Source organism: Saccopteryx leptura, chromosome 8 (assembly GCF_036850995.1).
Source record: "Saccopteryx leptura isolate mSacLep1 chromosome 8, mSacLep1_pri_phased_curated, whole genome shotgun sequence".
NCBI classification, from domain to species: Eukaryota; Metazoa; Chordata; class Mammalia; order Chiroptera; family Emballonuridae; genus Saccopteryx; species Saccopteryx leptura.
The window spans coordinates 67,332,161-67,358,725 of record NC_089510.1 but is presented as its reverse complement, the minus strand read 5'-3'; the positions used below and the strand labels follow the sequence as shown (position 1 = coordinate 67,358,725).

Here is a 26,565-nt window from a genome sequence, read left to right as displayed (position 1 = left end):
CATCTGATACATCACTGAAATCATAGATATGATTAGATATGTCTACAAAAATAGTCACCAGTACAAATGTCTAACAAGGGAACTGGTTAAGAACATGGTAATATAGCCATTTACTTGAAAGGAATCATCATATATGATGCAATATACAAATATATAGGAACCAGCAAAGCAATTTTTGATATATTAAGGCAGGCTGTAGAAGAGTACAAAGAGCATAAAATCTCTGCAAAAGAAAAAAAAATTGTGGTATTATACAATTTTTTTGCACCTAAATGTTGACATTGTTTATCTTTGGGTGGCTATGATTTCAGGTGATTTTCCTTTTTTGCTCATCTTCAGTTTAATAAATATGCATTATTTTAATAAGACAGAACAATAAAAGTATTTTGTTATTTTTATTAATGAGTATCATTCATTAACATTGTTTAGCTTCAGAGAAATCAGGATGAATGCCAACTGCCCTGGTCCTGTGGGGAAGACAGTGTAGTAGGAGGGAAAGCCTGAGGTCCTGGAGAGAAACCACTATACTGGGGAAGTGATGGAGGGCCAATTTTCTTGGTTTCAGTTTCCTCATCTGTAACATGGGATGTATTTACCCACCCAAATGCTACTGGAATGACCTGACCAGGCAGTGGTGCAGTGGATAGAGCATCAGACTGGAATGTGAAGGACCCGGGTTCAAAACCCTGAGGTGACCGGCTTGAATGTGAGATCACAGACATGACCCCATGGTCGCTGGCATGAAGCCCAAGGTCGTTGGCTTGAGCCCAAGGTCGCTGGCTTGAGCAAGGGGTCATTCACTCTGCTGCAGCCCCCAGGTCAAGGCATATATGAGAAAGCAATCAATGAACAACTAAGATTAAGGAGCCGCAAGGAAGAATTGATGCTTCTCATATCTCTCCCTTCATGTCTGTCTGTCCCTATCTCTCCCTCTCAGTCTCTGTCACACACACACACACACACAAAATGCTTCTGGAATGATAAAGTAAAATCATGTCTACAAAAGCCTGGTTTCTGGCACAGCTGTAATCACTGACAGACGGGTAGACATCATGAAGGCAGGTGCAGAAGTTAGAGATGGTAACCTTCAATGTGAGGCCTCCACCCAGGAAATATGCATAAGACACTAATCTATGTATATAAAGAAAAGCATTTGTGAATATGTCCTCAGGTAGAAAATACAAGGCAAGTTTCAGGGAAAGAGTAAAGGATTTTAGAACTAACTTCAGTAAGTTTTTAAAATCAACAGTATTAAGGTCTTGGTCTCTACTTTTACCTTGAATACTAACAATAGCTTTAATTAGATAATTTGAATTTTATTTGAATCATTTTGTGGCAACAACTGGCCAACAGATTTGTAGGACATCAAGATTTAAAATCTTAAACTGAAGAGACTGGGCGCAGATAAAGTACTGTTCAGATCAGGGTCTTTACTACTCTATCAAAAGCTGCATCCAAAGATCATTATTTAATAACATAAAGATAACCAAACAATTTTACATATACTTATCCTTTCACCCCAGACGCTAAAAGCATCAGAACCTGCCTGTCCTGTGTAATAAACAAGTTTTATAATGCTCAGTGGGTTGACAGCCTTTCACTGAGCCACTGAACGCATTACAGAGGAACTTCATCAGGAACGAGATTTTCTAGGTTGCTGTTATTTAAGGAAACGCTTGCATAGTCTTTGAAGAAGTGTAAATTTGAAACTCGAGGTTTTAGATTTGACATTTAGAACACATGCACCAGCAGCACGCTGCAAACCTGAATTTTTGAAGAAAATTTTGAAGAAGTGGATCGAAAAGAAAGATGAAGATACTTTCAAGGCCTTACCTTGATTAAGTCCTCAAACTTGACACTAGGAGGAAGGAACAGTAATAAGGGCACTGTGCTCTGTATTTCCCCTCGGCCCAAATCTTAGCACCTTCAAAGGTGACCTCCACAAATCACTTCCTCTGGTGGCTCCGGGATGGCATGAACCACTCCATTCTGTAACCAGAGCCCCTGCAGCTGACAGGCCCAAGCACTCCACTTCCGCTTGGGGCTCATCTTCTCACCTTGCAGACTGAAATCCTAGACCTGTCCTGGTACAGCCCCTTCAGGACAAGGTACGTCCAGACGGGCATCAGCCAGAAGCCCCTGTCCCCTCCCTCCCAGCATAACTTCAAGGATTCATGACACTTAGGAGCCTGGGATCTGCAGACAGATTCTATCATTTGGATTGTTCAGTCTTGGTTAGTTTCGAGGGAGTGGAAGTGGCAAAGGGGATCTTAAAGCGTAGGTCACAAAACCAACATATTTGGAAGGAAGATTCTCTCAGAGCCTGCTGCTGATAATGGTTTTTATTTGCAGAGATTAGTAAAGTAATTCAGTTCTTCTTAAAATATATTCTATGAACTTTACTCACTGACCTTCATTTGAACTCCCCCCCTCTGCAATCCTTTTGAAGTATCTGAGAATGTGCTGTGTACATAAGACAGCTATGACAAAGATGCCTCTTGTTTACTGGGGCAGGCAGTCATTTTCAATGGAAGAGCCGCCTTATTCCTGACAAACCTCTCCCTTGCCCCCAAACTCATCCCAACAGGGCTCTGGCTCTGGTGAACTCATAGTTGGTGAGTAAAAGGAGACTTCTGACTACTGAGGGAGCCTAAATTCAATAGGTTACAGATTAAGGCTTTTCAGTGCCAGTTTATTTAAAGAACCAGTTATTTATTTATTTGTCAGATTTATATAGCGCCTTTCTTCCCAAGAGCTCACCCACGCTACCAACATTTGGTTTACGTTATGAAAACCGTTAGATGCTTTTTCTGCATTTCCTTTTCGGTTTCTGCTGCCAACACACAGAGTAAACACATGCTTAGAGGAAAAAAGAAGAAAAGTGTGGATTCGATGAAGGCTATACAGTGGCTGTGGGTGCCAGGTGAAGCAGTGACAGTTCAGAGGCCAGCTGAGAGATGACATGTAAGATCAGCCCAGACACCAGCACCAAATAGTTAATATTTCCATTAAGGCAACAAGAAGATCGACAGTAGAAAAGCAGCATAGCTTGGTAAGAGGCTGTGGCTGTGAAGTCAGAACACAGCTGAAGTCCAATCTTTACCACTTACTGGCTATGTGACCTTGGATGAGTTACATAACAGCTCCTAGCCTCAGTTTCCTCATCAGTAAAATAAGGAAAACCAGGATACCTATCCCAAAAATCTATTGTAAAGATTATGTAAGATAATGCAAGCAACAGGGCCCAGCACTCTGCTAGGTTCTTGATATACCTGCAAACATCACCATCAACTGTACCACCCCCCACCCAGCCCACAACAAGCCAAATTCAGAAATTATGCAAATGTAAGGAAAGATCTCACGGAATTGAGAGAGAATACTGTATCACACACACAAAATATAAGAGTCTACTAGTTACCTACCCAATATCCAGTTTCCTTTTTCAGAAAGAGAGTGCTAATTTATTTTCGGGATGGCAATATGCTATTCAACCTTGCATTAATGTTTATTTTTCCTGCCATATATACCAAGAGCCAGACACTGTTTCAAAACAAAACCCAAACACTGTTCCTAAAAGCACACCAAAGAACTCTGTAACAGCTCTCAGGGCTCTGTGAGGCCTGTCAGCTCTGGTTAGACTCAAAGAAGCCCATCTAAACAGTGATAAAACATTGAGTGATAAAACTTTAAAGGCCTAGATGCTTGTCTGATTTCTCAAGATCACATATGGGAGAAAAAAGGTGATGTAAATATGAGATGTTTCCAATATAAAACAGTGAACGTACTATTACTTTTGTATGTATAACATCAGTAAGTCTGATGATAAAGAGAAAATATTAGGAATAAAGAGTATTTTTACATCTCAATACTTGCAATTTCTAAAGTTGTGGTATCTATATAATTTTAGAAAGAAGATTCCTCAAGTATATTTTCTTTTATGGAATGTAAAAGTGATTTTTTAAAAAATTTTATTTATTTATTTATTTATTTATTTTTATAGAGACAGAGAGAGAGTCAGAGAGAGGGATAGACAGGGACAGACAGACGGGAACAGAGAGAGATGAGAAGCATCAATTATCAGTTTTTCGTTGCAACACCTTAGTTGTTCATTGATTGCTTTCTCATATGTGCCTTGACCGTGGGGCTACAGCAGACTGAGTAACCCCTTGCATGAGCCTGCGACCTTGGGTCCAAGCTGGTGAGCTTTTTCTTTTTCTTTTTTTTTGCTCAAGCCAGATGAGCCCGTACTCAAGCTGGCGATCTCAGGGTTTTGAACCTGGGTTCTCCGCATCCCAGTCTGACACTCTATCCACTGCACCACCGCCTGGTCAGGCTAAAAGTGATTTTTATAAAGTAAAATTATCATACAAGTTAACATTTAATGAATACCTTCTCTGTGACAGTATAATTTCATTTAATCCACCCAGTGATACTATGTGGTATCTACTATTCTCCATTTTCAGAAGAAGAGACCAACACTCAGAGAAGGTAACTGCCTGCCTGAGGTAACACAGATCAGAAGTAACAGAGCTGGGATCCAATCCCAGGTTTGTTTGTCCAACTCCAGAGGCACTAGCCTATACTGTTCCTACAATTGTTTCTATAATTGTTTTAATGTACTTTCTTGATGACATGTAAATAAAAATCATATAGTCCAGACAACTAGAAAACTCCCGTATGTTTGAAAATTAAAGAAATATATTTTAAAGAACTTCAAGATTGAAAAGAAATAACAGAAAACAGTTGGAACTGAATTTTTGAAATACCACAAATCAGAATTTGTGGGGTACAGTGTAAGCAGGATTTGGGTATTTTGAGGAATTGATTGCCCCAACCAGGATATTTTGGGGGAATAAAAGGGTAGGCTATTAGCAATTACATTACAAGACATGAACCCTAAGTGATCCGGGAAATACTGAATGTATGGTCACCTCGCCTTAGCAGTTTTATTTGGTTATATGTTTATACTATAAAGAAAAACCCCCACTATAAATTAATGAGCTAATTGTCCAACCAAATTAGTTATAAAATAAACAGAATAAATTGAAAGAAAAGAAAAATAAGGTATTTTAGTAAAGGTAGAAGTCAATGAAATTGAAAACATCCAGCAGAGTATGAGTAAAGCCCAAATTGATTTGTTGTAAAGATGAATGATATTGTCTGCCAAACTAAGAAAGAAAAAAGGTCTAGATAAATATAAAACATAAAAAAGGGATAACTACAGATGCTAGAGGTTTTATTTTTTATAATTACAAACAACTTTATGTCAGTTAATTTAGAAACTCACACAAAATGGAAAAATTCCTAGAAAAAATAATTTATTACATTCATTCAACTAAGTAGAAATCCCAGAGCAAGACAGTCAAGGTAAAGATGCTGAATCAGTAATTAAATGTTTTCCCAAAAAAACAATAGCAGGCCCAAATAGTTTTACTGACAAATTCTTCAAAAAATTCCAGGAATAAGGCATGCCAGTTTTACATGAACTATTCTCAATACATAAAAAAGAGGATACACTCAACTCATTTGATGAGTATAACTTCAATGCTAAAACCCAACAAGGGCTATGTAAGAAAAAGTATACATTATTCTCAATCTTAGTAATACAGAAGTACCAAATATATATGGGAAAACCAAGTCCAGAAACATGCAAAAAGATAATATATAATGCATAAGTTAGGTTTATGACAAGAATACAAGGTTGGTTTCATATAAATCAATGTAAATCTCCACAGTAAGAAATCAGAGGAAATTCCTCTGATTATCTCAACAGAGGGAGAAAAGATGTTGGATAAAATTCAACACCCATTCTGTCAAAATCTCTCAATAAACTAGAGATAGAAGGAAATGTCCTTTAGCCTGATTAAAACATAACAAAAAACCTACCATAAACATGGTATAATGCTGAAAACAAGCTCTCTTAAGATTCAGAACTAAAAACACTCGTATTAAAGTGCATTATTGAGTCTTATAAAGAAGGTTCTAGTAAGCATCTTTGAAACTCAGTTACAGATCCCACAGTGTGTTTATGCTGCCACAGATAACATGCTAGTAACAGGAGTGCACAGAGTCAAGGTGCATCAATCAGTCACACTAATTTCATTCCAGACCGGGCTACAAATGTGACTGACAGTGAAGTTCTTCATTCTCTAAAAGCTACAAAATCTGAAGGACAAAAATGAACAGCAATTTATCAGGGATGGACTTTAAGAGAGGAAGTAGAAACAAGAGAAAAACTTGAATATATTAACTCTCTTAATCTATCCTGTATCTTTAGAGAATGAGCAATATCTAGTAAATCACAATTTTAGAAAACTTAAGCTCACCCTTTTAAGCTTCGAAGCTTTGATCACATCTACTGAAGGAGAGAACGAAAGCAGGTTAGGCCATCCGTCCTTCAGAAGATGCCACACATGACTGTCCTTTCTAGATGACTCTGGGGTACTGCATTTGGCTATGTGACATTTAGGAAGTCCTTCAGCTGCTCTGAGGCCTGATTTTCTTATCTGTAAAATGTTTTTGTTTTCTTTTTTCTACTCTGTCTTGTTTACAGAGCTGTTAAAAGGCTCAAATAAAATTGTACTTCCTTCTGTCCTGTAAAACACCATGTATTTTTGTTAAGGGGGTTAGGTTTTTTTTTTTTTTTTTTTTTTTTTAATTCTGAAGCTGGAAATGGGGAGAGACAGTCAGCCAGACTCCCATATGTGCCCGACCGGAATCCACCCGGCACGCCCACCAGGGGTGACTCTCTGCACACCAGAGGGCGATGCTCTGCCCCTCCGGGGTGTTGCTCTGCCATGACCAGAGCCACTCTAGCGCCTGGGGCAGAGGCCAAGGAGCCATCCCCAGCGCCCGGGCCATCCTCGCTCCAATGGAGCCTCTGCTGCGGGAGGGGAAGAGAGAGACAGAGAGGAAGGGGGGGGGTGGAGAAGTAAATGAGCGCTTCTCCTATGTGCCTTGGTCGGGAATCGAACCCGGGTCCCTCGCACGCCAGGCCGACGCTCTACCGCTGAGCCAACCAGTCAGGGCCAAGGCGGTTAGGTTTTGAAGTAATATTTCGTCTACTTTAAATAAAAAGCAAAGAACAAACTATAGTTACTATCAATTTCAGAAGGACAGCCTATTACAGCACTGCTGCCCCCACAGAGCATCAAGAAGCAGAGGATTCTTCCACCAGAAGCAGTGTTTTAAAAATTTTTGACTTTTCTTGAGTTTTTGCTTCTTGATGCCAAGTGAGAAGAGAGCAATGTATTCCAGAATTCTAAGATGATAAATTTTGAGCTTCTTCAGTCAAATTGTGGAGACTCAGCTCAAGATGTAATGAGAAAAGGTACAGCGAAAGGCAAAAACGTCTAGCCAGTACCATGGGCAGAACGGAAGAATATTTTCTAGCTCTACCACCTTGTGAGAATGGGATGGCTGAACAAAAAGCATTCCTTCTCTTCAAGGAGCTTTGGTCTTTAAGGATAAATGGAACATGTCCGAAAACTCCAAATTAAATGTGTTTTTATTTCCTCCTTGAGGGGAGGAAATCATGAATATAAACCACTTCCAAATAAGTATTTATCCTTTAAAAATAAATGTTGAGTTGTGAAGAATTATCTGCTAAGAATGTATAAAACATTAAGAACGTACTTTTTACTAGATTACATTTTAGTTGTTTTGTTTATTTTATTTTTTTAGAGATACAGAGAGAGTCAGAGAGAGGGATAGATAGGGACAGACAGACTGGAATGGAGAGAGATGAGAAGCATCAATCATCATTTTTCATTGTGACACCTTAGTTGTTCATTGATTGCTTTCTCATATGTGCCTTGACCGCGGGCCTTCAGCAGACCGAGTAACCCTTTGCTCGAGCCAGCGACCTTGGGTCCAAGCTGGTGAGCTTTGCCCAAACCAGATGAGTCCGCGCTTAAGCTGGCGACCTCAGGGTCTCAAACCTGGATCCTCCGCATCCCAGTCCTGCGCTCTATCCACTGCGCCACGGCCTGGTCAGGCTATATTTTAGTTGTTTAAAGTATAATCTTAGCAAACGACTACCACTTTGTCAATAAACATTGAAGACAAGTAAGATATTGGGCTAAATGTGGTCTAAAAAAAAAGTCTAAGTCATGGCTTTTAAACCTCAAAGGGTTTAACTCTATTCAATTGAAGCGATAAGGGACACTGAGCAACACAAAAGAGATGTATGTATTACAACACGAGTTTAGTATGTGGTGAAGGAATGTAGTAGGATTTATAGTTTAAGAGATGGCTAATGTTCTGGCTAACAATTTCTCAAGGTCTTTTAACTCAGTTTTTAGTACACATTAGTGAATGTTAGCACCCCTCCCCCCAAATTATAATAAAAGATATCGCCTATTTGTACACTAATATTTCGGTTTCTAAATGTAGGATTCTGCATTAGGCTGCATGACGTTTAGGGAGTCCTTTAGCTGCTCTGAGGCCTGGTTTTCTTACCTGTACAATAGCTTTTTTACTCTGTCTTGTTTACAGAGTTAAAAGGCTCAAATAAGACTGGACTCCTTCTATCCCACAAAATACCTCATATTTTTGTTAAGGGGGTTTGTTTTTGAATGAATATTCCCTCTAATTAAATAAAAAGCAAAGAACAAATTACAGTTACTAACAAGAGTAATCTGCCTCAATTTTGGGCAGGCATAAAAGTTATTAAATGTGTGATTATTCAGCCTATTATCATACATGACTGCAATTACTATTCTACAAAATCAAACCAGAGATTACAGTTTGTCTTATTTTCAGTGTGCTACCCAGTATCTATAAGCAAACTTATTTGATTTTAAAATATATTTTGCATCACACAGATATCACATTCTCATTAGTAACAAGACAAGGGCAATAAGAATAAAATTCAGAGTACTGAGTGCTTTATGCTTAAAAAAAAAATAGGTCGGTTGGAATAGGGGTGGGGATGAAAGAGAGGGTGGGTCCTGATTCCTCAGTGTGACAGTGAGGTGCTCGGGCCTTGCTCCAGGTCCATCAAGTCAGCCTCTGGGGTGCAGTAAGGAATCTGCGGTTTAAAAAAAATTTTATTGATTGATTTTAGTGAGAGAGGAAGAGAGGGAGAGAGAGGGAGAAGGGGAAGAGAGAGAGAGAGAGAGAGAGAGAGAGAGAGAGAAAGGCAGGAACATCAAGTTGTTCCTGTATGTGCCCTGACCCGGGATCAAACCAGCAACCTCTGCACTTTGGGATGATGCTCTAACAACTGAGCTATCCAGCCAGGGGTAAGGAATCTGCATTTTTAATAAGCCCCTGTGGGAACTCCTTTGCACTCAACTTTGAGAATACAGTGCTTAGTGTGTAAGCCTAAGTACCCCAGTGCTGTTTTCGTCAATTCAGGACTTCACCTTCATCCCATTCTCGCAAGGATCTCTGTGCCATCCCAGTGGCACATATGAGGTCTTTTTTATTTTAGAGCCATCATTCTTACTAGCAGAGGGTGAGGGGAAGTAAGTCCAAGTGGACAAATTTCCGGGAGAAATCACCCTTCCCCCCCAAAAATACCTATTTTCTGGTTTCTGCCTCTCTCCCTTGTGGACATCTGAGACAGACACTCATGCAGCTCAGGAGCCAAAACTCCTCCTGTTGGGAGGAGGCCGGGCAGCCTGGATACAAACTTGCTTGATGTTGTCTAAGACTAAGGCTCCCTGTCTGCCAGGACTGCCTGAGGACAAATCCCCTCCAGCAGAATAAGGGTATTTCTCCCCCAGTTTAGTGAACCACTGATTGACACAATCTAATAAGAAATAGGGATTGAGAGAGAAATAAAGTCATGAGCCACATAATGATTTCAGTCAACAATGTATTTGACCACACAAAAGATGGTGATACTGGAATATTATAATGAAGCTGAAAAATTCCTACCACCTAGTGATGTCATAGTCTTTGTAATGTCACAGTGCAACACATTAGTCATGTGTTTGTGATGATGCTGGTGTGAACAAACCTACTGCACTGCCGGTCGTATAAAAGTATAGCACAATTACATACAGTACATAATACTTGATAATGATAACAACCGTGTTATTGGTCTATGTATCAACTATGCTTTTTATCCTTACAATGCACTCTTTCTGATTAAATAAATAGCTCGTTGTAAAACAGTATGCTGTGTCACACCAATAGTAGCTTCATGCATCTCATGTTTATTGTGTCTCTCGATTACATTATATGTCTTGTGCTTGACTTAACCTCATGTTGTTTTATAAATTTAGTGTAGCCTAAGTGCAAGTGTTCACCAAGTCTACAGCAGTGTCCCATAATGTCCTAGGCCTGCACACTCACTACCACTTCCTCACTCACCCAGAGCAGCTCCCAGTCCTGTAAGGTCTACTCATGGTAAGTGCCCATTCAGGCACATCACTTCTTTATCTTATATATCTCATTTTTACCATAACTTTGCTATGTTTAGATGTTTATATACACAAATGCTTTGTGTTACAATTGCCTACAGAATTCAGTCCAGTACCACGCAGTATAGGTTTGTAGCCTAGGAGCAATAGGGTTCACCACACCGCCTGGGTGTGCAGTAGGCTATACCATCTAGGTTTATTTAAATACACCCTCTGATGTTTGCACAATGACAAAATCACCTAATGACGAACGTCGCAGAACGTATCTGTGGTTAAGCAGTGCACGATTGTATAAATAAAATATTTATCATGGAGTAATTTTCCTTTACACATGGGATAACAAATGCAAAGTTTACTAAGTAATACTGACTGTATGCCCCATCCCATCTCTCCCCCTCAATTAATAATCCCTGCAGAAAATCAAGAGGATACAATTTAAAAACACAAAACCAAAAAAACTACTGGAATAAAGATGGTACCCAGGCATGAGCTCACAAATTGGCAGGCTGCAGGATAATGTTGCCCACAGACAGGCTTTTGTTTAGTCTGCAAGTGTTGCTGTTGTTTTTCATTTCAATTAGTTACTCACCTTAAAAAGAAGCAACCTGGAATGTTTAGATAAGAACCCAAATTTCCAAATTCTCCTGAAAAAGTGCCAGGCTGCTAACAAGGTAATAATTGGTAAAATCTTAGGGGCGGCTGCTTCCTTAGATGAGCTCTGTGGAAACAGGGCAGGCCTGCTACTGAGCCGGCCTCCCATCGGCACTCTCCCCTTGGGCCCTTTGTGTCATTGGTGTTTGGGGCATTTGGCCTCACCAAGGAAATAAACATTAACTCAGCCAAATTATGTGGTTCTTTATGGTGACTCTCAGAGCAAGGGGGTATGGGGATTAGAACCAGATAAGAGTGTTTATGTTTTTCTGCATTTCATCTAAAATAAAGAAAGTGACCTTTCAGTAAATACAGGAGGCATCTGGGTGGACCAGGCCTGGGGAAGGTATACTTACTTATACATGTTCCCTCTCTTGCCTCTTGCCCCCACACCCAATGCAGAGCAAGAACGACAGAAAGAAAATTCAATGGTCACCATCGTGCAGCCCTTGTAACATCACTGACAATACCTGCCTACATGACCTCCTTCTCCCAGAGAGATCTGAAATAAAAGACAGGCCCCCAAAACACCCTACATAAAGGAAAGCCACAGCATCCAAAGTTCTAGAACATGGCAGATAACAGGCTTAGAAGGCTGGGAACAAAGTTTAGTGTTTGCAGAATAGATTTCCTTCACATACTAGTTTGTTTGATGAATAAATGACTCTGGGTCAGTTATTCCTGGTGCTTTCATTTCCTTATTAGAAACTTACAACTGCCTGGAGTGGAAACCTGGAGAGTTCTATCTCAAAAGTAGGTAATTTTATAAATAAGGTCCTTAGCCAATCCCCTATTGCTAAAATCTGTTAAAATCAGATGAGTAATAATAGTTCCTGTAATTCAGCAATCTTCCCTAATAAGTAAGTAAAGTGCTAATTAAGTACTTATGGGTAGCATAAACCAAGGTTGAATTCTAGTATCCAGCGAAGAGACAGGAAACATGCCCTGAGTGAGGGTCAACATACCGTGTGTCCTGGGAAGGTCACTCCTCCCTAGCCCTGTAACGGGAGCAGGGTACTAATTATCTGCCTGCTCCTGCTTCATAAGGATGTCGTAACGGTTGATCATTTAGAGGACCTCAGGAACAGGGTGACATACAAACAGGTCATATTCATATTATTAGTCTTACCTCACAGGATGCCTCAGTGGAATGAGGACTTTACAGACACCTGGTAAATATGACTAACTGCTTCCCCTCTCCCAGTGAGGGGAGGGGATGGAGGCAGTCAAGGAACCCACCTCTGTTCTGATGGATACTGGTTTTCAGGCATCATCTTTGGCATCTGCAGGGGCTGATGTGGTGGCCGAGGGACCACAAAGGTTTGCTGCTGTGGTCCAGGCTCTGGAAGCGAATGAGGGGTGGGGGCAGGGCCCACACCTTGTACGGGGCCAGCTGCAGCAGGATGCACGGAGGTGGGCAGAGTTGCCTGAGGTGGGGGAAACAGGGAATTCTGATGGGTGGGTGACAGAGGGGTGGTAGGAGGGGTTAATGGCTTGAACCCAGAGGGAGGCTTCCTATCATAGGCACTGCAAACAGAAAAAGAGAAGGAACCATTAAGCTGCAATGAAGCCATTAGCTTGGTCACCAGGTCCAGCAGAGTGCTGCAGCCCTCGTTGCCAGGAAATGACCGCATTAACATAGTTAAATGCTGGCAGCCCTGAGGGAATATTTGTACCTCTGAAAAGTGACAAACACACTGCGTCACAGGGACTTATTTAACACAACTAGTGATTCTTCTCAAAGATAATTTTAGCTTCTGCTTCCACTTCCTCTCTCCCCCTTCCCACAGAGCTCTCCGCGCACATGTGTGCTGGGGGATGAGGGAGAACGCGCGTGCTGGGAGGAGCTGTTAGCCCCTCTCCCAGGTATTCCCAGAAATTAGTCAGAATCTTTGTTGAAGATAAATTTCTGCTGTAACATCACTTGAATTAACAACTCCTCTCTTTCCCCTTTACAGGCGGATCTATGTTTGTCTTCTAGAGCAAAGAATGATTTAAAATTAAAGCCCCATTCCTGGGGCCTCAATAGTCTTAAGTAAAGGGCACAAGAATCAGGGATTTTTCATACATACTGATTTGAAGATTACTTCTTTGGTGCTTAAAGTTCACATTAACATATGATAGACATGAAAAGTATATATTCCCTTCCTTGAAGCCACAGACCAAATATCCCAGTATTCAAGGTTTTTTTCCCTTAAGGGGCTCAGTCCCCCCAGAACTCAGTCTCCACAGAGCCAGTTTAACTGTTTTGCATTTTATGTTCAGCACAAAGGCCCCATTTGAACTGGCCTTCACCTAGAGGACTACACTACTGGGAAAGATGGGGTGTGCTATCCTGAGCGCTGCCTAGTTTTTGCAACAGTCAGCTTGAAGGCTCCGTTCTGGTAAGCCTTCTCTGCTCCACTTACCAATAGTTGTAGAGGCACTTTTCTCCATAGTTAGCACCGAGGGCCTGCTCATGGCTACAGGACGACAGCTCGGAGGAGGGGCTGTGCAGCTCCCGTTTGATCTTGGTTGGAGGCGGGGCATGAAGCACCACTGAAATGAGAAGAGGGATGAGGGAGGAACAGAGGACAGCTGATTAACAGGGAGCATAATGCTTTCTTCTGCAGACTCTGTAATGAGCTGATTGTTCTTGGAACTCCTGTCAAGTCACATGCCAGAGAAAGCCAAACACTTAAACATAGAGCTTCCATCCAAAAACCAATGAAAAGTTCTTTAAACTCAGAAATCATCCATCATCTGACACCTTTATTAGCCAAGTCTTTTTTCCCACATTTCTTTGGTAGTGGATCTGCTTCCCAGAGGCTCTGAAACCCTAAAAATCCTGCAGGTAATGGTCCCCTCTCCCCAAACATGCATATGTGATAGAAAACCAAGAAGTGTAGGCATGAAGAATTTTGTATTCAAAAACGACAAAACAGCCAAAAATACATTACACATTAGCTTATCAGAGGCTTGAAATTCCTCTGGCAAACATTTCATATATAGAGGCATTAAATACAAATTAAGTACACAACTTTTTTGTTTTTTTGACTTAAGTGAGAGGAGGGGAGGCAGAGACAGGCAGAGACAGACTCCCGCATGCACCCTGACTGGGATCAACCCGGGAAGCCCAGCAGGGGGCGATGCTCTGCCTATCAGAGCCATTTGCCCCTGAGGTGGAGGCCATGGAGCCATCCTCAGCGCCCGCGTGGGGCCATCTCGCTCCAGTTGAGTCATGGCTGCAGGAGGGGAGGAAAGAGAGAAAGAGAGTGGGGGAGGGATGGAGAAGCAGGTCACTTCTGAGTGCTTTGACTGGAAATCGAACCTGGGGCATCCAAACGAAAGGCCGATGCTCTACCACTGAGCCAACCAGCCAGGGCTAAATACATGGCTTTTTAAAAGTCCTTTCCCAAGAGATATTCAACTTTAGAGACTTTTCAAAAAATTTAAAAGCAAAGCAATACAACAAAGGAGCAAACCACAACCTAGGAAAAGCTAACTGTATACAGGAAATGGCCTGGAAACCTTTGTACTTATGTCTGCCTTTCTAGTGACCAACCAGGAAGGGCAGGTTTTTATAACTAATCCTTTCATAGATGGTACCAATTACTTTTTCTAAATTGATGAAACAGTACACACAGCTGTTGCTTTATGTTTGGAAGTCAGCTGCATATTCCATATGGATTCTGAGTGGGCAAAGTAACAAGAGTTTTTCAAATCAAGGTGGCTTATATACAATTGCTAAACCAAACCAAATGGAACTGAACCAAACCAGGTTTGCCCTTCCTGATAAGGAAGGACTTACCTAGGAGCAAACTCATTTTAGAGAAGGCATTTTACCCAAAGTAAGACAAGCTCTAAAGATGCTGTGCTATGAGAGCTGTTTTCTTCTAGTTACAGGTTCGAATTGCTGCTTTGTCCAACTATCTTGGAGGGTGGGGGAAGAGAATGAGTTAAGCTTTTCTGCCAGCCACTTTCCAGTGTATCAAAGCTCTCATTAAATAGCTAGCCCCAGTCAGAGCCCTGGTAACCCACTAAAATTTTGTTTGACTTAATGTTTACTCCTAAAATAATTTCAAGAGCTTGGTTAATTCTTAGTGACTAAACTATGTAGACTTATAGATAAATAATCATCCCTTTTCTGCTTGATAAGGCCAACTGGTTTTTTGGAGCCTTCTCCAACCCTGACTTCTGGCCACAGCAGTGAACAAATGAGACAGATGAGTCTATCACAGATGACAAGTTTATAAGGCAAAGTCCTGCCAGTGATTGACTGGAAAGGGCAGGTTTTCATAATTTCTTTCCTACATAATGCCAACTGCTATTCTTGACTACATGAAAGAAGTTCAGAACTGGCAGATCATATTTAGAAGTCATAAGAGTCTCTCTCATGATTTTTTGATGGTGACATCATGGCAGCCAACTCTCAATTGTTATCAAATGTTTTCAGTCAGCCAGACACAGAAAACGGTTCAGCTTGTTGTTGTTAGAATGTTGTTAGTAAATGAGAAGAGAGCGCCAGACAACTTGACACAGAAAACCACCTCTCCAGTGCAGCCAATAGTCTGCTGGTCCTCAGACTGCTCCGTCTTCACCAGCAAAGTTTTGGCAAAATAATGAGGAAAGGGGATGATGTCCCAATGTAAACAAAGGTTCTATGCCCTTGAAAAGTCTACTTTTCTTACTTTAGCTTATTAAAATAATTTATAATCACATTATAAATAAAAGTAAACATTATGGTACTATTCAAATTTCTCCTTTCAGGTTTTAGAAATGTCCTGATATTTTCATAATATTAAAATAAAAATTACCAGTTCCGTTAAGACAAACAGCATAGAATAAACAAAAGCAAAAGCAAAACTTTATAATGGCTTCAGGAACAGTGCATGCCTATTTTACAAGAGAATCTAAACTGCTAGATAATTCTGATGCCTTGATTTCTTTAAATCTACACAGTACTCTTCATGCGTAGGACACTAATTTAGCTCTAAATCAGTGGTAGTCAACCTGGTCCCTACCGTCCCCTAGTGGGCATTCCAGCTTTCATGGTGGGTGGTAGTGGAGCAACCAAAGTATAAATAAAAAGATAGATTTAACTATAGTAAGTTGTTTTATAAAGATTTAAACAGGCGGTGCCAGAGTGGATAGAGCATCGGACTGGGATGCAGAGGACCCAGGTTCGAGACCCTGAGGTCGCCAGCTTGAGCGCAGGCTCATCTCGCTTGAGCAAAAAAAGTTCACCAGCTTGGACCAAAGGTCGCTGGCTCGAGCAAGCAGTTACTCGGTCTGCTGAAGACCTGTGGTCAAGGCACATAGGAGAAAGCAATCAATGAACAACTAAGGTGTCGCAACGAAAAACTGATGATTGACGCTTCTCATCTCTCTCTATTCCTGTCTGTCTGTCCCTATCTATCTCTCTTTCTGACTCTCTCTCTGTCCCTGTAAAAAAAAAAAAAAGATTTATTCTGCCACACTTAGCGAAAATCTGACATAAAGTACTTGGAAAGTAATTATTATTATATGCTTTAACTTGCTGTAACTCTGCTTTATAAATTTTATAAAGTAAATTACTTCCCTACTTTATAAATCACCATTACTGTGGAACCAGTGGGTGGTTAGAAAATTTTACTAACAGAGATACAAAAGTGGGCAGTAGGTATACAACCCCCAAATTGTCTTACACCTGGAATTTTATGTACTTTGCACAATGGAGTAATACAAGAAGTATCAGATGAGGGGTGGTAAACACACAATACAATAGACAGATTATGTTTTATAGAATTGTACACCTGAAACCTATATAGTTTTTTGGGGTTTTTTTTGTATTTTTCTGAAGTTGGAAATGGGGAGGCAGTGAGACAGACTCCCGCATGTGCCCGACCGGGATCCACCTGGCACGCCCACCAGGAGGCGATGCTCTGCCCATCTGGGGCGATGCTCTGTTGCGACCACAGCTGTTCTAGCACCTGGGGCAGAGGCCATGGAGCCATCCTCAGCGCCCCGGCCAACTTTGCTCCAATGGAGACTCAGCTGCGATAGGGGAAGAGACAGAGAGGAAGGAGAGGGGGAGGGGTGGAGAAGCAGATGGGCGCTTCTCCTGTGTGCCCTGGCCGGGAATTGTACCCGGGACTCCTGCACGCCAGGCCAATGCTCTACCACTGAGCCAACCGGCCAGGGCAAACCTATATAGTTCTATTAACCAATGTCACCTTGGTTAACTGAAAAAATTCAGTTAAAAAAAGAAAAAGAAATATCTGATGAGAGCTACGGTCTGACTGTTTATATCCCTCTCAACTTCATGCGTTGAAATCCTAATGAGCAATGTGATGATACTAAATGGTGAGGGGCCTTTGGGAGATAATTAGGTAACAAGGGCAGAGTCTTGGGAGGATGCCAACTAGAAGTCTGAGACCCCAGAAGGCAGCCCTCACCCAACCACACTGGCACTCTGATCTCAGACTTCCAATCTCAAAACCGTGAGAAAGAAATTTGTTTTTTAACAGCCGAACCACCAAGGAAATTTGTTTTTTATAAGCTACCCAATCCACAGTATTTTTGTTATAGCGGCCTGAATGGACTAAGACAATGAGTGACTGAATGGATTATATTTCCAATTAATTCTTAACCACATCTAGCCTACAAAGCTAGGCACAATGTTAGTCATAAATATTTCTTCCCCAGGAAGCAACCATTTGAATAAGAAAGAAGAGAGTGGAACACAGTAGGAATGAGAATAGAAAGTTTCACAGATCACTGACAGGAACGCCATTAGGGGCCCTGCAAGTGGTAAGAAAGGAGGCTTAGCTCTCCAAAGGGACCTCCGGGCCTGGGGATGTGGGAGGAGCCTGATCACCACACATAGTGGTCAGAGAGAGGGATGTACATTTAAAGCGAGAATGTAGAAGCCCAAGGAATGCTCCTTGCTGTTAGGCTGTTCCCTCCTTTGGAAAATGAGAAATATGATGCTACCTTGAGAAATAAATGGCACAGCACCTGGCAGATGGTGCTGTGATATTGTATAATTATACACTGGGCTTTCAAAAATAGAGTATTTAACCTTCACACAGGCAACTTACTGAATGCTGACAGAGACCTAGGACTATGAAGTATGACAACAAATTGAAATTGCGAGAGGATCATGAACTCCTATGAAATTATGGCGTTTGAATTCATAAATGTGAAAAGAAATGCTTAAAAAGTTGACTATTTCAGTTGATAAACATTTTCTACAATTAGATTTTTGAGTTTAAGCTCCGAGTGATAGAAGATGAGCCCATAAAGCCAGTGGTGCTCTGCCAACAGCTGCTGGTGAATATGCTCCCCCTTCTTTGTTGTCAAGATTTCCGTCACTCATTTGCTGAGCATCTTCTATGGGCCAGGCACCCTGGAGGTGCTGGGGAGGAACTGATAAGTGAAACAGACACGCTTCCTCCTGGCATGTATAATTTAGAGAGGAATCTGACTTGTAGCATCTTCTCATTGATACAATCAAAGTTAGGGCTTCCCAGTCCACTTAATCTAGGCCCTCACATTTATAGATAAGGACCCTGAGGCCCAAAGGAGTGAAAGCAACTGCTCCAGGCCTTGGAGCTGCTGCTATTAGATGGAAGAGGAGGCAAGAGCTCCTCACTCCTCTCTGTCATTTGGTAATCTACCACAGTGACCAAAATGGACATATTTCACTCACCCACTTTGTACATTAAAAATAGAGGATATAAAGCTTTTTTTCAACTAAAGTAACAAAAATACCACATGACACCTAGTTAAAACAAAATGTTCCAGAACAAGGGAAGACTAGATAAGAACTAATGCCAAGTAGAGGGAGCAAAACAGACCCCATCACATTTACTTTGTGTCAATTGCTCTTACATATGTTATTTTATCTGATCTTCCCAACCCAATAAGAAAGTAACTTTCATTGTTTCCATTTTATAGATGAGCAAACCAAGGCCTAAAAAGGTCAGTAATCTTGCCTGACAGTATAGCTGTAGAGAAAGACTACATCAAAAAGGTATTAAAAGAAACAGGAAAGATGGAAAAGGAAGACAACACCAAAGAAGAGAGTGAAAGAATGCTTTTGCCAACTCTCAGGATCTGTGTATCCTTACTAAATAAATCTGCACTCTGGCTGGACGTGCTGATGCAGCTGAGTCCAGGCAGGAGTTACCCTCTCCCTCTCCCTGGGCCACCTCAGTGCCCAGCATCTCCCCCCTTCCTCCCACTGGCAGCTAACATCTCCACTCCAGTAGCTTTTACTTCCTACAACCTTTGCCTCCAGTTCTAGTGTTCCATCTAAAAGATCTCATTGTTGTTTCTGTATTCTAGCTGATCAAAATCTTCTGCTCATTTAGACAACTGTAGACACTTTGGAAGGTCTGGTATCTTCCATAGCCAGTTACTGACTAGCCAGACCATACACTGCTGTCATGGATATCATTTCCCCAAATGCCCTGCCCCTCCTGAAATTGCTTCTTGACAATACCCTATTAAGGCCACCTCTGAGGAAAGAACATTTTCAGTGAGTTGTCTGGACCCCTATTTGACTACAAGAGCTCTGTTAAGGATCTATGCACAAATGTAAATGATACTCTCTGCCTGTCAGGGGTAGGAAAGACAAGGGTGGCACCTTGACAAGATATTTATTTATTTATTTTATTTAAGGAGTGGAGGGGAGGCAGAGACAGACTACCACATGCACCCCAACCAGGATCCACCCAGTAAGCCCACTAGGGGGTGATACTCTGCCCATCTGGGGCCCTTACTCCTTTGTAACCGGAGCCATTGTTTAGCACCTGAGGCAGAGGCCATGGAGTCATCCTCAGCACCTGGGGCCAACTTGCTCCAATTAAGCCATGGCTGCAGGAGGTGAGGAGAAGAGAGAGAGAAGCAAGAGGCAGAGGGGTGGAGAAGCAGATGGGAGCTTCTCTTATGTGCCCTGACCAGGAATCGAACCAGGGACATCCACACGCCAGGCCAATGCTCTACCGCTGAGTCAACCAGCCAAGGCCAGCTGACAAGATTTTAAATCTGTATTTGTAGGTACTACAAGGTACAGTATATTGCTTTGCTGACCACCAGAACACCATTCCTTAATTTTTTTTTACTGATTTTAATTTCTTGTGCTTACATAGATTCAAGTGTCCCACCAAATATATCTCCCTCCCCCACCCTGTGTACCCCTTGATACCCCCTTTGAACCCTCCCCCCAGTGCCCTCCTCCCTTCCCTTCAGGATTTGCTGTCCTGCTCTCTATAACCCTGAGCATAACACCATTTTAAATTTAGATATGTTTATAAATCAACCAACTTAACTTCATACTATTTTCTTACAATTTGTCTGACTTTTCGTTTTGACAAACTGATAAAAAATCAGGCCTGATCTTAGCCAATGCAATAAGTCAAGCAAAATAAATAGAAGCCAGGAGGATTATAAAAGAACAAATACACAGTCATTATTCACAGATGGCCTGGTTGGGTACATAGAAAATATAAAAGTATCCACAAAGTATAAGAATCAGTAAGCTAAGATCATTAGGCCAATATATAAAAAGAACTATTTCTATACATTAGAACACAAGGTGAAATTTTAAAAATGCATCCACAATAGCAACAAATAACATCAAATACCTGATAAAAAAAACATGTAAGAGGCCCTGGCCGGTTGGCTCAGCGGTAGAGCGTCGGCCTGGCGTGCGGGGGACCCGGGTTCGATTCCCGGCCAGGGCACATAGGAGAAGCGCCCATTTGCTTCTCCACCCCCACCCCCTCCTTCCTCTCTGTCTCTCTCTTCCCCTCCCGCAGCCAAGGCTCCATTGGAGCAAGGATGGCCCGGGTGCTGGGGATGGCTCCTTGGCCTCTGCCCCAGGTGCTGGAGTGGCACTGGTTGCGGCAGGGCGGTGCCCCGGAGGGGCAGAGCATCGCCCCCTGGTGGGCAGAGCTTCGCCCCTGGTGGGCGTGCCGGGTGGATCCCGGTCGGGCGCGTGCGGGAGTCTGTCTGACTGTCTCTCCCCGTTTCCAGCTTCAGAAAAATACAAAAAAAAACAAAAACAAAAACAAAAGAAAAAAAAACAAAACATGTAAGATACCTAAACTGAAAACTACAAAACACTAAGAAAAAATAACTCTAAATAAGTGGAAGGATAGAGCCTGTTCATGGGTCTGAACCCTTGATATTATGAAGATATCAATTCTCCCCAAATTTATCTATAGGCTCAAGATAACCCTAAACAAAATCTCAGAGAAATGAGAATGAAATTTAAATTACACTTAACATAGAATTTCATAAATACGTTGAGCAAAAAAAAAAGCAAAAGGGTACACACCTATGAGTCCATGTACATAACGTTCAAAGAAGAGAAAACTAATCTATGGTGTTCTGAAGTCAGGATAGAGGTGATTCTGGAGTCTGGACAATGCTTGTTCAGGAGGCACAAGGGGTCTTCTTGTATTCTGCTGAGTTCAGGGCCATGATCTAAACGCTTATACAGTTTGTGGAATTTTATCAGGCTGTACTCCAATGATTGCTATATGTTATTTCAATTAAGTTTCTATTTTTTTTTGAAAGAAGCTCTTTTCTGGTCATATAGTATCATTGAATTAATAGTCACTAAGATTTCTAAAATTTTAGCAAATCTTTGTTCTGTGATGGTATAGGAAGGAACAGCCTTCTAAAGAAATAACACAATTGTTTTAAAATAGAAAAAATAGACAAACTAGCCATTCAAGAGAAATAATAATTCTTGTTGCTGACAAATCTGTTTCCTGCCCACAAATAAAGCCTGTGGAATCTGTCCAGGGAAACTACCCCACGCCAGTCTGGCAGTGAACTTCACTATTGCTGTTCCGAAGATCAAGACAAAGGAAAACACTTTATTGAATACTATGATGAACGACAGTTTAATTCAAAAGAAATTTGTCTTTTTTTTTTTTTTAATAGAGACAAAAACCACCTTGTCTAACAAACCTTTACTTTGGTGTTTCATAATCCTCAAAGTTGCAATCTGCCACAGGTTTTGTTGTGAATACAAACGACGTTTATGTATATAGTTGCTGAATGTTGAAGAAATTGTCAATCAGTTATCCTGCGGTCTGAGCAGGAGAAGGACTAAGCTCATCCCTACTTTTCCCGCTTCATACACAAGCTCTGCCTGCCTTCCACCGGTGGTTGTTCAGACTTTGTTTTGGAGTTTCATCCTCCCTTCTTCAGTTCATTACCTTCATCTGGGGCAGCCTAATCTTTCCCGTATCAGCTGTGCAGGCCTGACCTCAGGGAGGACCTTATTTGGTCACACTCGACAGCCATGATCTTCTTACTTTACATGGAAAGCGGTGTCCCACGCGGAAGTTGACCAGAATGGCATGTCCATGAGGCTGTCTCAGGTGGCCAGACTCTATCTCCAGAGCCTCGCTCAGCGCTTCTGAACAAACCCGATGTAGAGTGTATATAGTCGTGGGCAGACTCCCAGAATTCCAGAGCCATAATCCCAAAGTGAAGGTCTATTCCTAAACTTATCACCTTCTTTGCCACCAGCTTTAGTTCCTCTCTTAGACCATTACCGTCCAGCCTCACTTCCCTCCACACTAAGAAATGTGTACTGTTCATGAGAATGTGGGAGAGGGGAGCTTGGGACACCTGCCCATACTGCTCTCTGGTTATGGCAGGGAGTGGAACAAGAGGAATGCAGGCCGAGGGAAAGACTGTCAAGCAGAGGGACACGTAAATATAAACATGACACCTGCAAAACCAAAAACTGAAGCCACCTGAACGGTAGGTGTGGATTGTTCTCTCCTGATTTACCCTGAACTTGTCAGAGTACCCCACTGCCAGATCAGAGGGCTGACGTCACCGGATTCAGTGACCCTCGGCTTCCTCAGTTGAAAGAGCACAACAAAGCCAGAAAACCTACTTCCCAGCACACCGCTGCCTTTCCTTAGCTCTGGCCCTTTTCAGACACATTTTGAGATAAAGTTTAAATAGCTAGTTAGTAAAAACAAAAAAAAAGAGGTAGAAAGTATGAGGCTTATTTTTTAAGTTGTACCATATTACCATAAGGGTCAGAAATGTTTTTATTCTAGGGCCGAGAAGATTAGAAATTCATTTCAAGCAGAAAATATATTCCTAATAGTTCAATATTCTTTGAAATTGCTATAGCAGCACTAGTGGATGAAAAAATAAGATACCCTTTTCTGGGAAACAAGGAGGTTCAAGGGAGATAAAATAAGTGGTTCTGGAAGTTAAAAAAGAACATCTGGAAAAGGAGATGCCTTTTGGATTTCCATACCAAACAAGAGACACGCTCAAGCCCATCTGAACAGTTAACACTGATTCTGCTCAGAAACAGTTTCCAAAAATAAAAATAGCTAGGGGACACAAGTTCTAAAAGAACTGGAGGAACTATAGGTAAATGTGCCATTTTCTTTAATATCTGAAAAGTCAAGATTTGTACGCATAGATTCAAAAATTTAAGTGTGAAAAATCACCCATAAATAAAATCAACTATTTAGTAAGTTGTGCTAAAAATGTTTTTTAATGAGTCCCTCAAAAACCCTCTCCTCACACATGCACAAAATATCTCTGCCCCAAGTATCTCATCTGACTCATTCTGTGCTTTCCCCAGTGGTTTAAGGTCAACACAATAACACGGAGATCAGATGTGAGAGAATCGACAACAGGAGGTTTCCAGACCTAAGATTAGCATTCCTGTATGTTGTATTTCTACATATTCTCTATAAATGTACCCTGAAAAATGTCAACTACAAAGAGGACCAGCCCTTTTCAAAAAAAAGTCAGTGTTATAAAAAAAAAAAAGAGGAAAAAAGTAGGCAGATTGTTATGGATTGAAGATGAAAGAGGCCGAACAATGAATGCATCAAACAATGTGTGGTTCTTAACTGAATTGTAGATCAAAAACATTATCAACCTCAGCTATAAAAGACATTTGGGGAGAACTGGGGAAATCTGAACATCAGTGAATAAAAGTTTATTTTCTTAGGCTATGTAGAAGAATGTTCTTAATCTTTGGAAATGCACATTCAAGTATTTGGAGGTGAGATGTCAAAATGTTTGCAACTTGTTTTAAAATGGTCTGGAAAGAAAAAAAAACCTACACAGAGAAATGAAACAAATGTAGCAATATGTTTTAAAATAGATGGTGGTGCAATGCATAGAGCATCTACCTGGGACATTGAAGACCCAGGTTCAAAGTTGTGCGGTGGCTGGTCCTGGCTGGTTGGCTCAGCGGTAGAGTGTGAGCCCGTTGCGTGGAAGTCCCAGGTTCGATTCTTGGCCAGGGCACACAGGAGAAGCGCCCTTCTCCACCCTTCCCCCTCTCCTTTCTCTATCTCTCTTATCTCTCTCTTCCCCACTCTTTCCCCCTCCCGCAGCCAAGATTCCATCCCAGCAAAGTTGGCCTGGGTGGTGAGGATGGCTCTATGGCCTCCGCCTCAGGTGCTAGAATGGCTCCGATTGCAGCAGAGCAACCCCCTGGAGGGGCTGAGCATCGCCCCCTGGTGGGCATGCCAGGTGGATCCCGGTTGGGCGTATGCGGGAGTCTGCTTACCCTCCCCGCTTCTCACTTCGGAAAAATAAAAGCAACCCCCCCCAAAAAAAAACCCCTTGAAGTTGCTGGCTTGACTCCAGTGGGGTCATAGACATGACCACATGGTCATTGGCTTGAGCAAAGGGTCGCTGGCTCAGCTGGAGCAGCCCAGTCAAGGTACATATGAGAAAGCGATCAATGAACAACTTAAGTGCCACAATAACAAGTTGATGCTTCTCTCTCTCTCCCTTCCTGTCTGTCCTTGTCTCTCATGCATGTGCTAAAATAAAGTAAAATAAAAATAAATCAGTAAAACAGACATAATATCCCATCTCCAAGATATTGGGAGGAAAAAAAATCCCTTTCTCTATGGTTACGAAGCAAAAGTAGATGAGCAAAGAACTTCAAAAATTATGCATTCCCTGACGAAGAAAGTCACTCCTGGCCTATTACCAAATTGAAAGGATATTTACTATCCCGTACCTTCACCATGTTTGGATAAGATGGCCCAGGGAATCTAAAGTTACACAAGGACAAATGTTGGTCATACTATGACATCTAAGCCAGTGGTTCTCAGGTTCTCAGAATATTTTTTCGGCTCTGGCCCAGTTAGAAAGGAGGTGGGAACACCCACGAGGGGACAAAATGAAAACCTCTGCTTCTATCACCATGACTATTATTGCCCACCGCCACTTCTATCACTGCCTGGGTAAAACAACAGCAACTATACAAGTACAAAATATTAACAAAACTAAAAATCTATCAGGAATTCCATACAGATATTAAAATACATATAATAGGAACTAAAACATGCATCCAACTCAAGATCACAAAACATTCTTGGGAAAAAATGGAGAATGCCTACCCCGTATATATGCACAACAGGTTCAGACAACTATCACAACTGAACAACTCTGTGACTTCATCCCAGGAGTCCCTGAGAGGGTATAATGTAGCCATCCCCAACCTGTGTGGTTGGCAAAGTCAGAGAGAATTACAGTTCTCTTCCCTGAGGTTCTCTCCTTCGTGCTCTTCCCCCCAAAGCAGCTGGGTTGGCTCCTTTTGCCCATAAAGGCTGAGCAGGGCCAGAAGCTCGAAACGGGAGGCTTTTGGTGTTCTGAGCCAGGTTTCTGGGAGGCCTATGTCCAACCTAGCTTGCTTACCAGGCTAGGTCAGAAAAGCATGTGGAGCTGAAGACCTAAACTGTGTTAAAGAAAGTATGCTGGCCGGGAGATTCCCCTGTGCCTTCGTGCTCTGGGAATCAAGGGTGGCGGTGTAGAACCAAGGCTCTCCATGCAACTCATGGGAAATACGACAAACATCTGGTGCAGCCAACACCTAGGTGAGCATACCACAGGCAGGGGCTGGGATTTCAGGGCAGCCTCAGTGGGGGGGCAGTTATGGAGGGGGCAGTTTCCTACTTGTCAGGTTTCTTAGCAAGGACCAAAAGACTGCTGGTATATTTCAGGGCCCCAGGGTTTAGGATCAACCACGAGATAGCACAACTCATTAATGAACAATTGTAGAAGTCTTTTTACATGATCAATATTATCCTATACAATAAATAACAAAAGAGTCAAATTAGCAACTGATAAAGCTAGTTCCTGGAACATCTGGCTCCGGAATCAGATTTCTCCTATGAAGTGGGAAAAACATACAGTGAGCAGAAGAGAAGCTGCAGGAGTTGGTGTGTGGACAAAAGCCACTATTTTTCATGATTTAGAGCTAGAAATTTGGGGTGATATAATCAGCTAAAAAAAAGGCTTTGAACTTATGACATAAACAAATAGGGTTAGGGTTATACTGTATGGAAACAGGACCACCCAAGAGCGAGATTTAACTCTTGATGACCTGGTATAAAAATGGCTAAGGAGGCCCTGGCCGGTTGGCTCAGCGGTAGAGCGTCGGCCTAGCGTGCGGAGGACCCGGGTTCGATTCCCGGCCAGGGCACACAGGAGAAGCGCCCATTTGCTTCTCCACCCCTCCGCCGCGCTTTCCTCTCTGTCTCTCTCTTCCCCT

At 41.9% G+C, this 26,565-nt stretch overlaps 1 protein-coding gene across 2 annotated transcripts in view; it reads right to left on the bottom strand.

The window, feature by feature from the left end:
- ETV5 (ETS variant transcription factor 5) overlaps nucleotides 1-26,565 on the bottom strand; it is a 65,302-nt gene that overhangs the window by 18,930 nt on the left and 19,807 nt on the right. For both annotated transcript variants that reach the window (XM_066347234.1, XM_066347233.1), the window contains exons 6-7: nucleotides 13,433-13,562; nucleotides 12,264-12,551 (exon numbers count right to left, since the gene is read on the bottom strand). In XM_066347234.1, coding sequence (XP_066203331.1) covers nucleotides 12,264-12,551; nucleotides 13,433-13,562 — 418 coding nt within the window. The remainder of the gene's footprint in view (nucleotides 1-12,263; nucleotides 12,552-13,432; nucleotides 13,563-26,565) is intronic.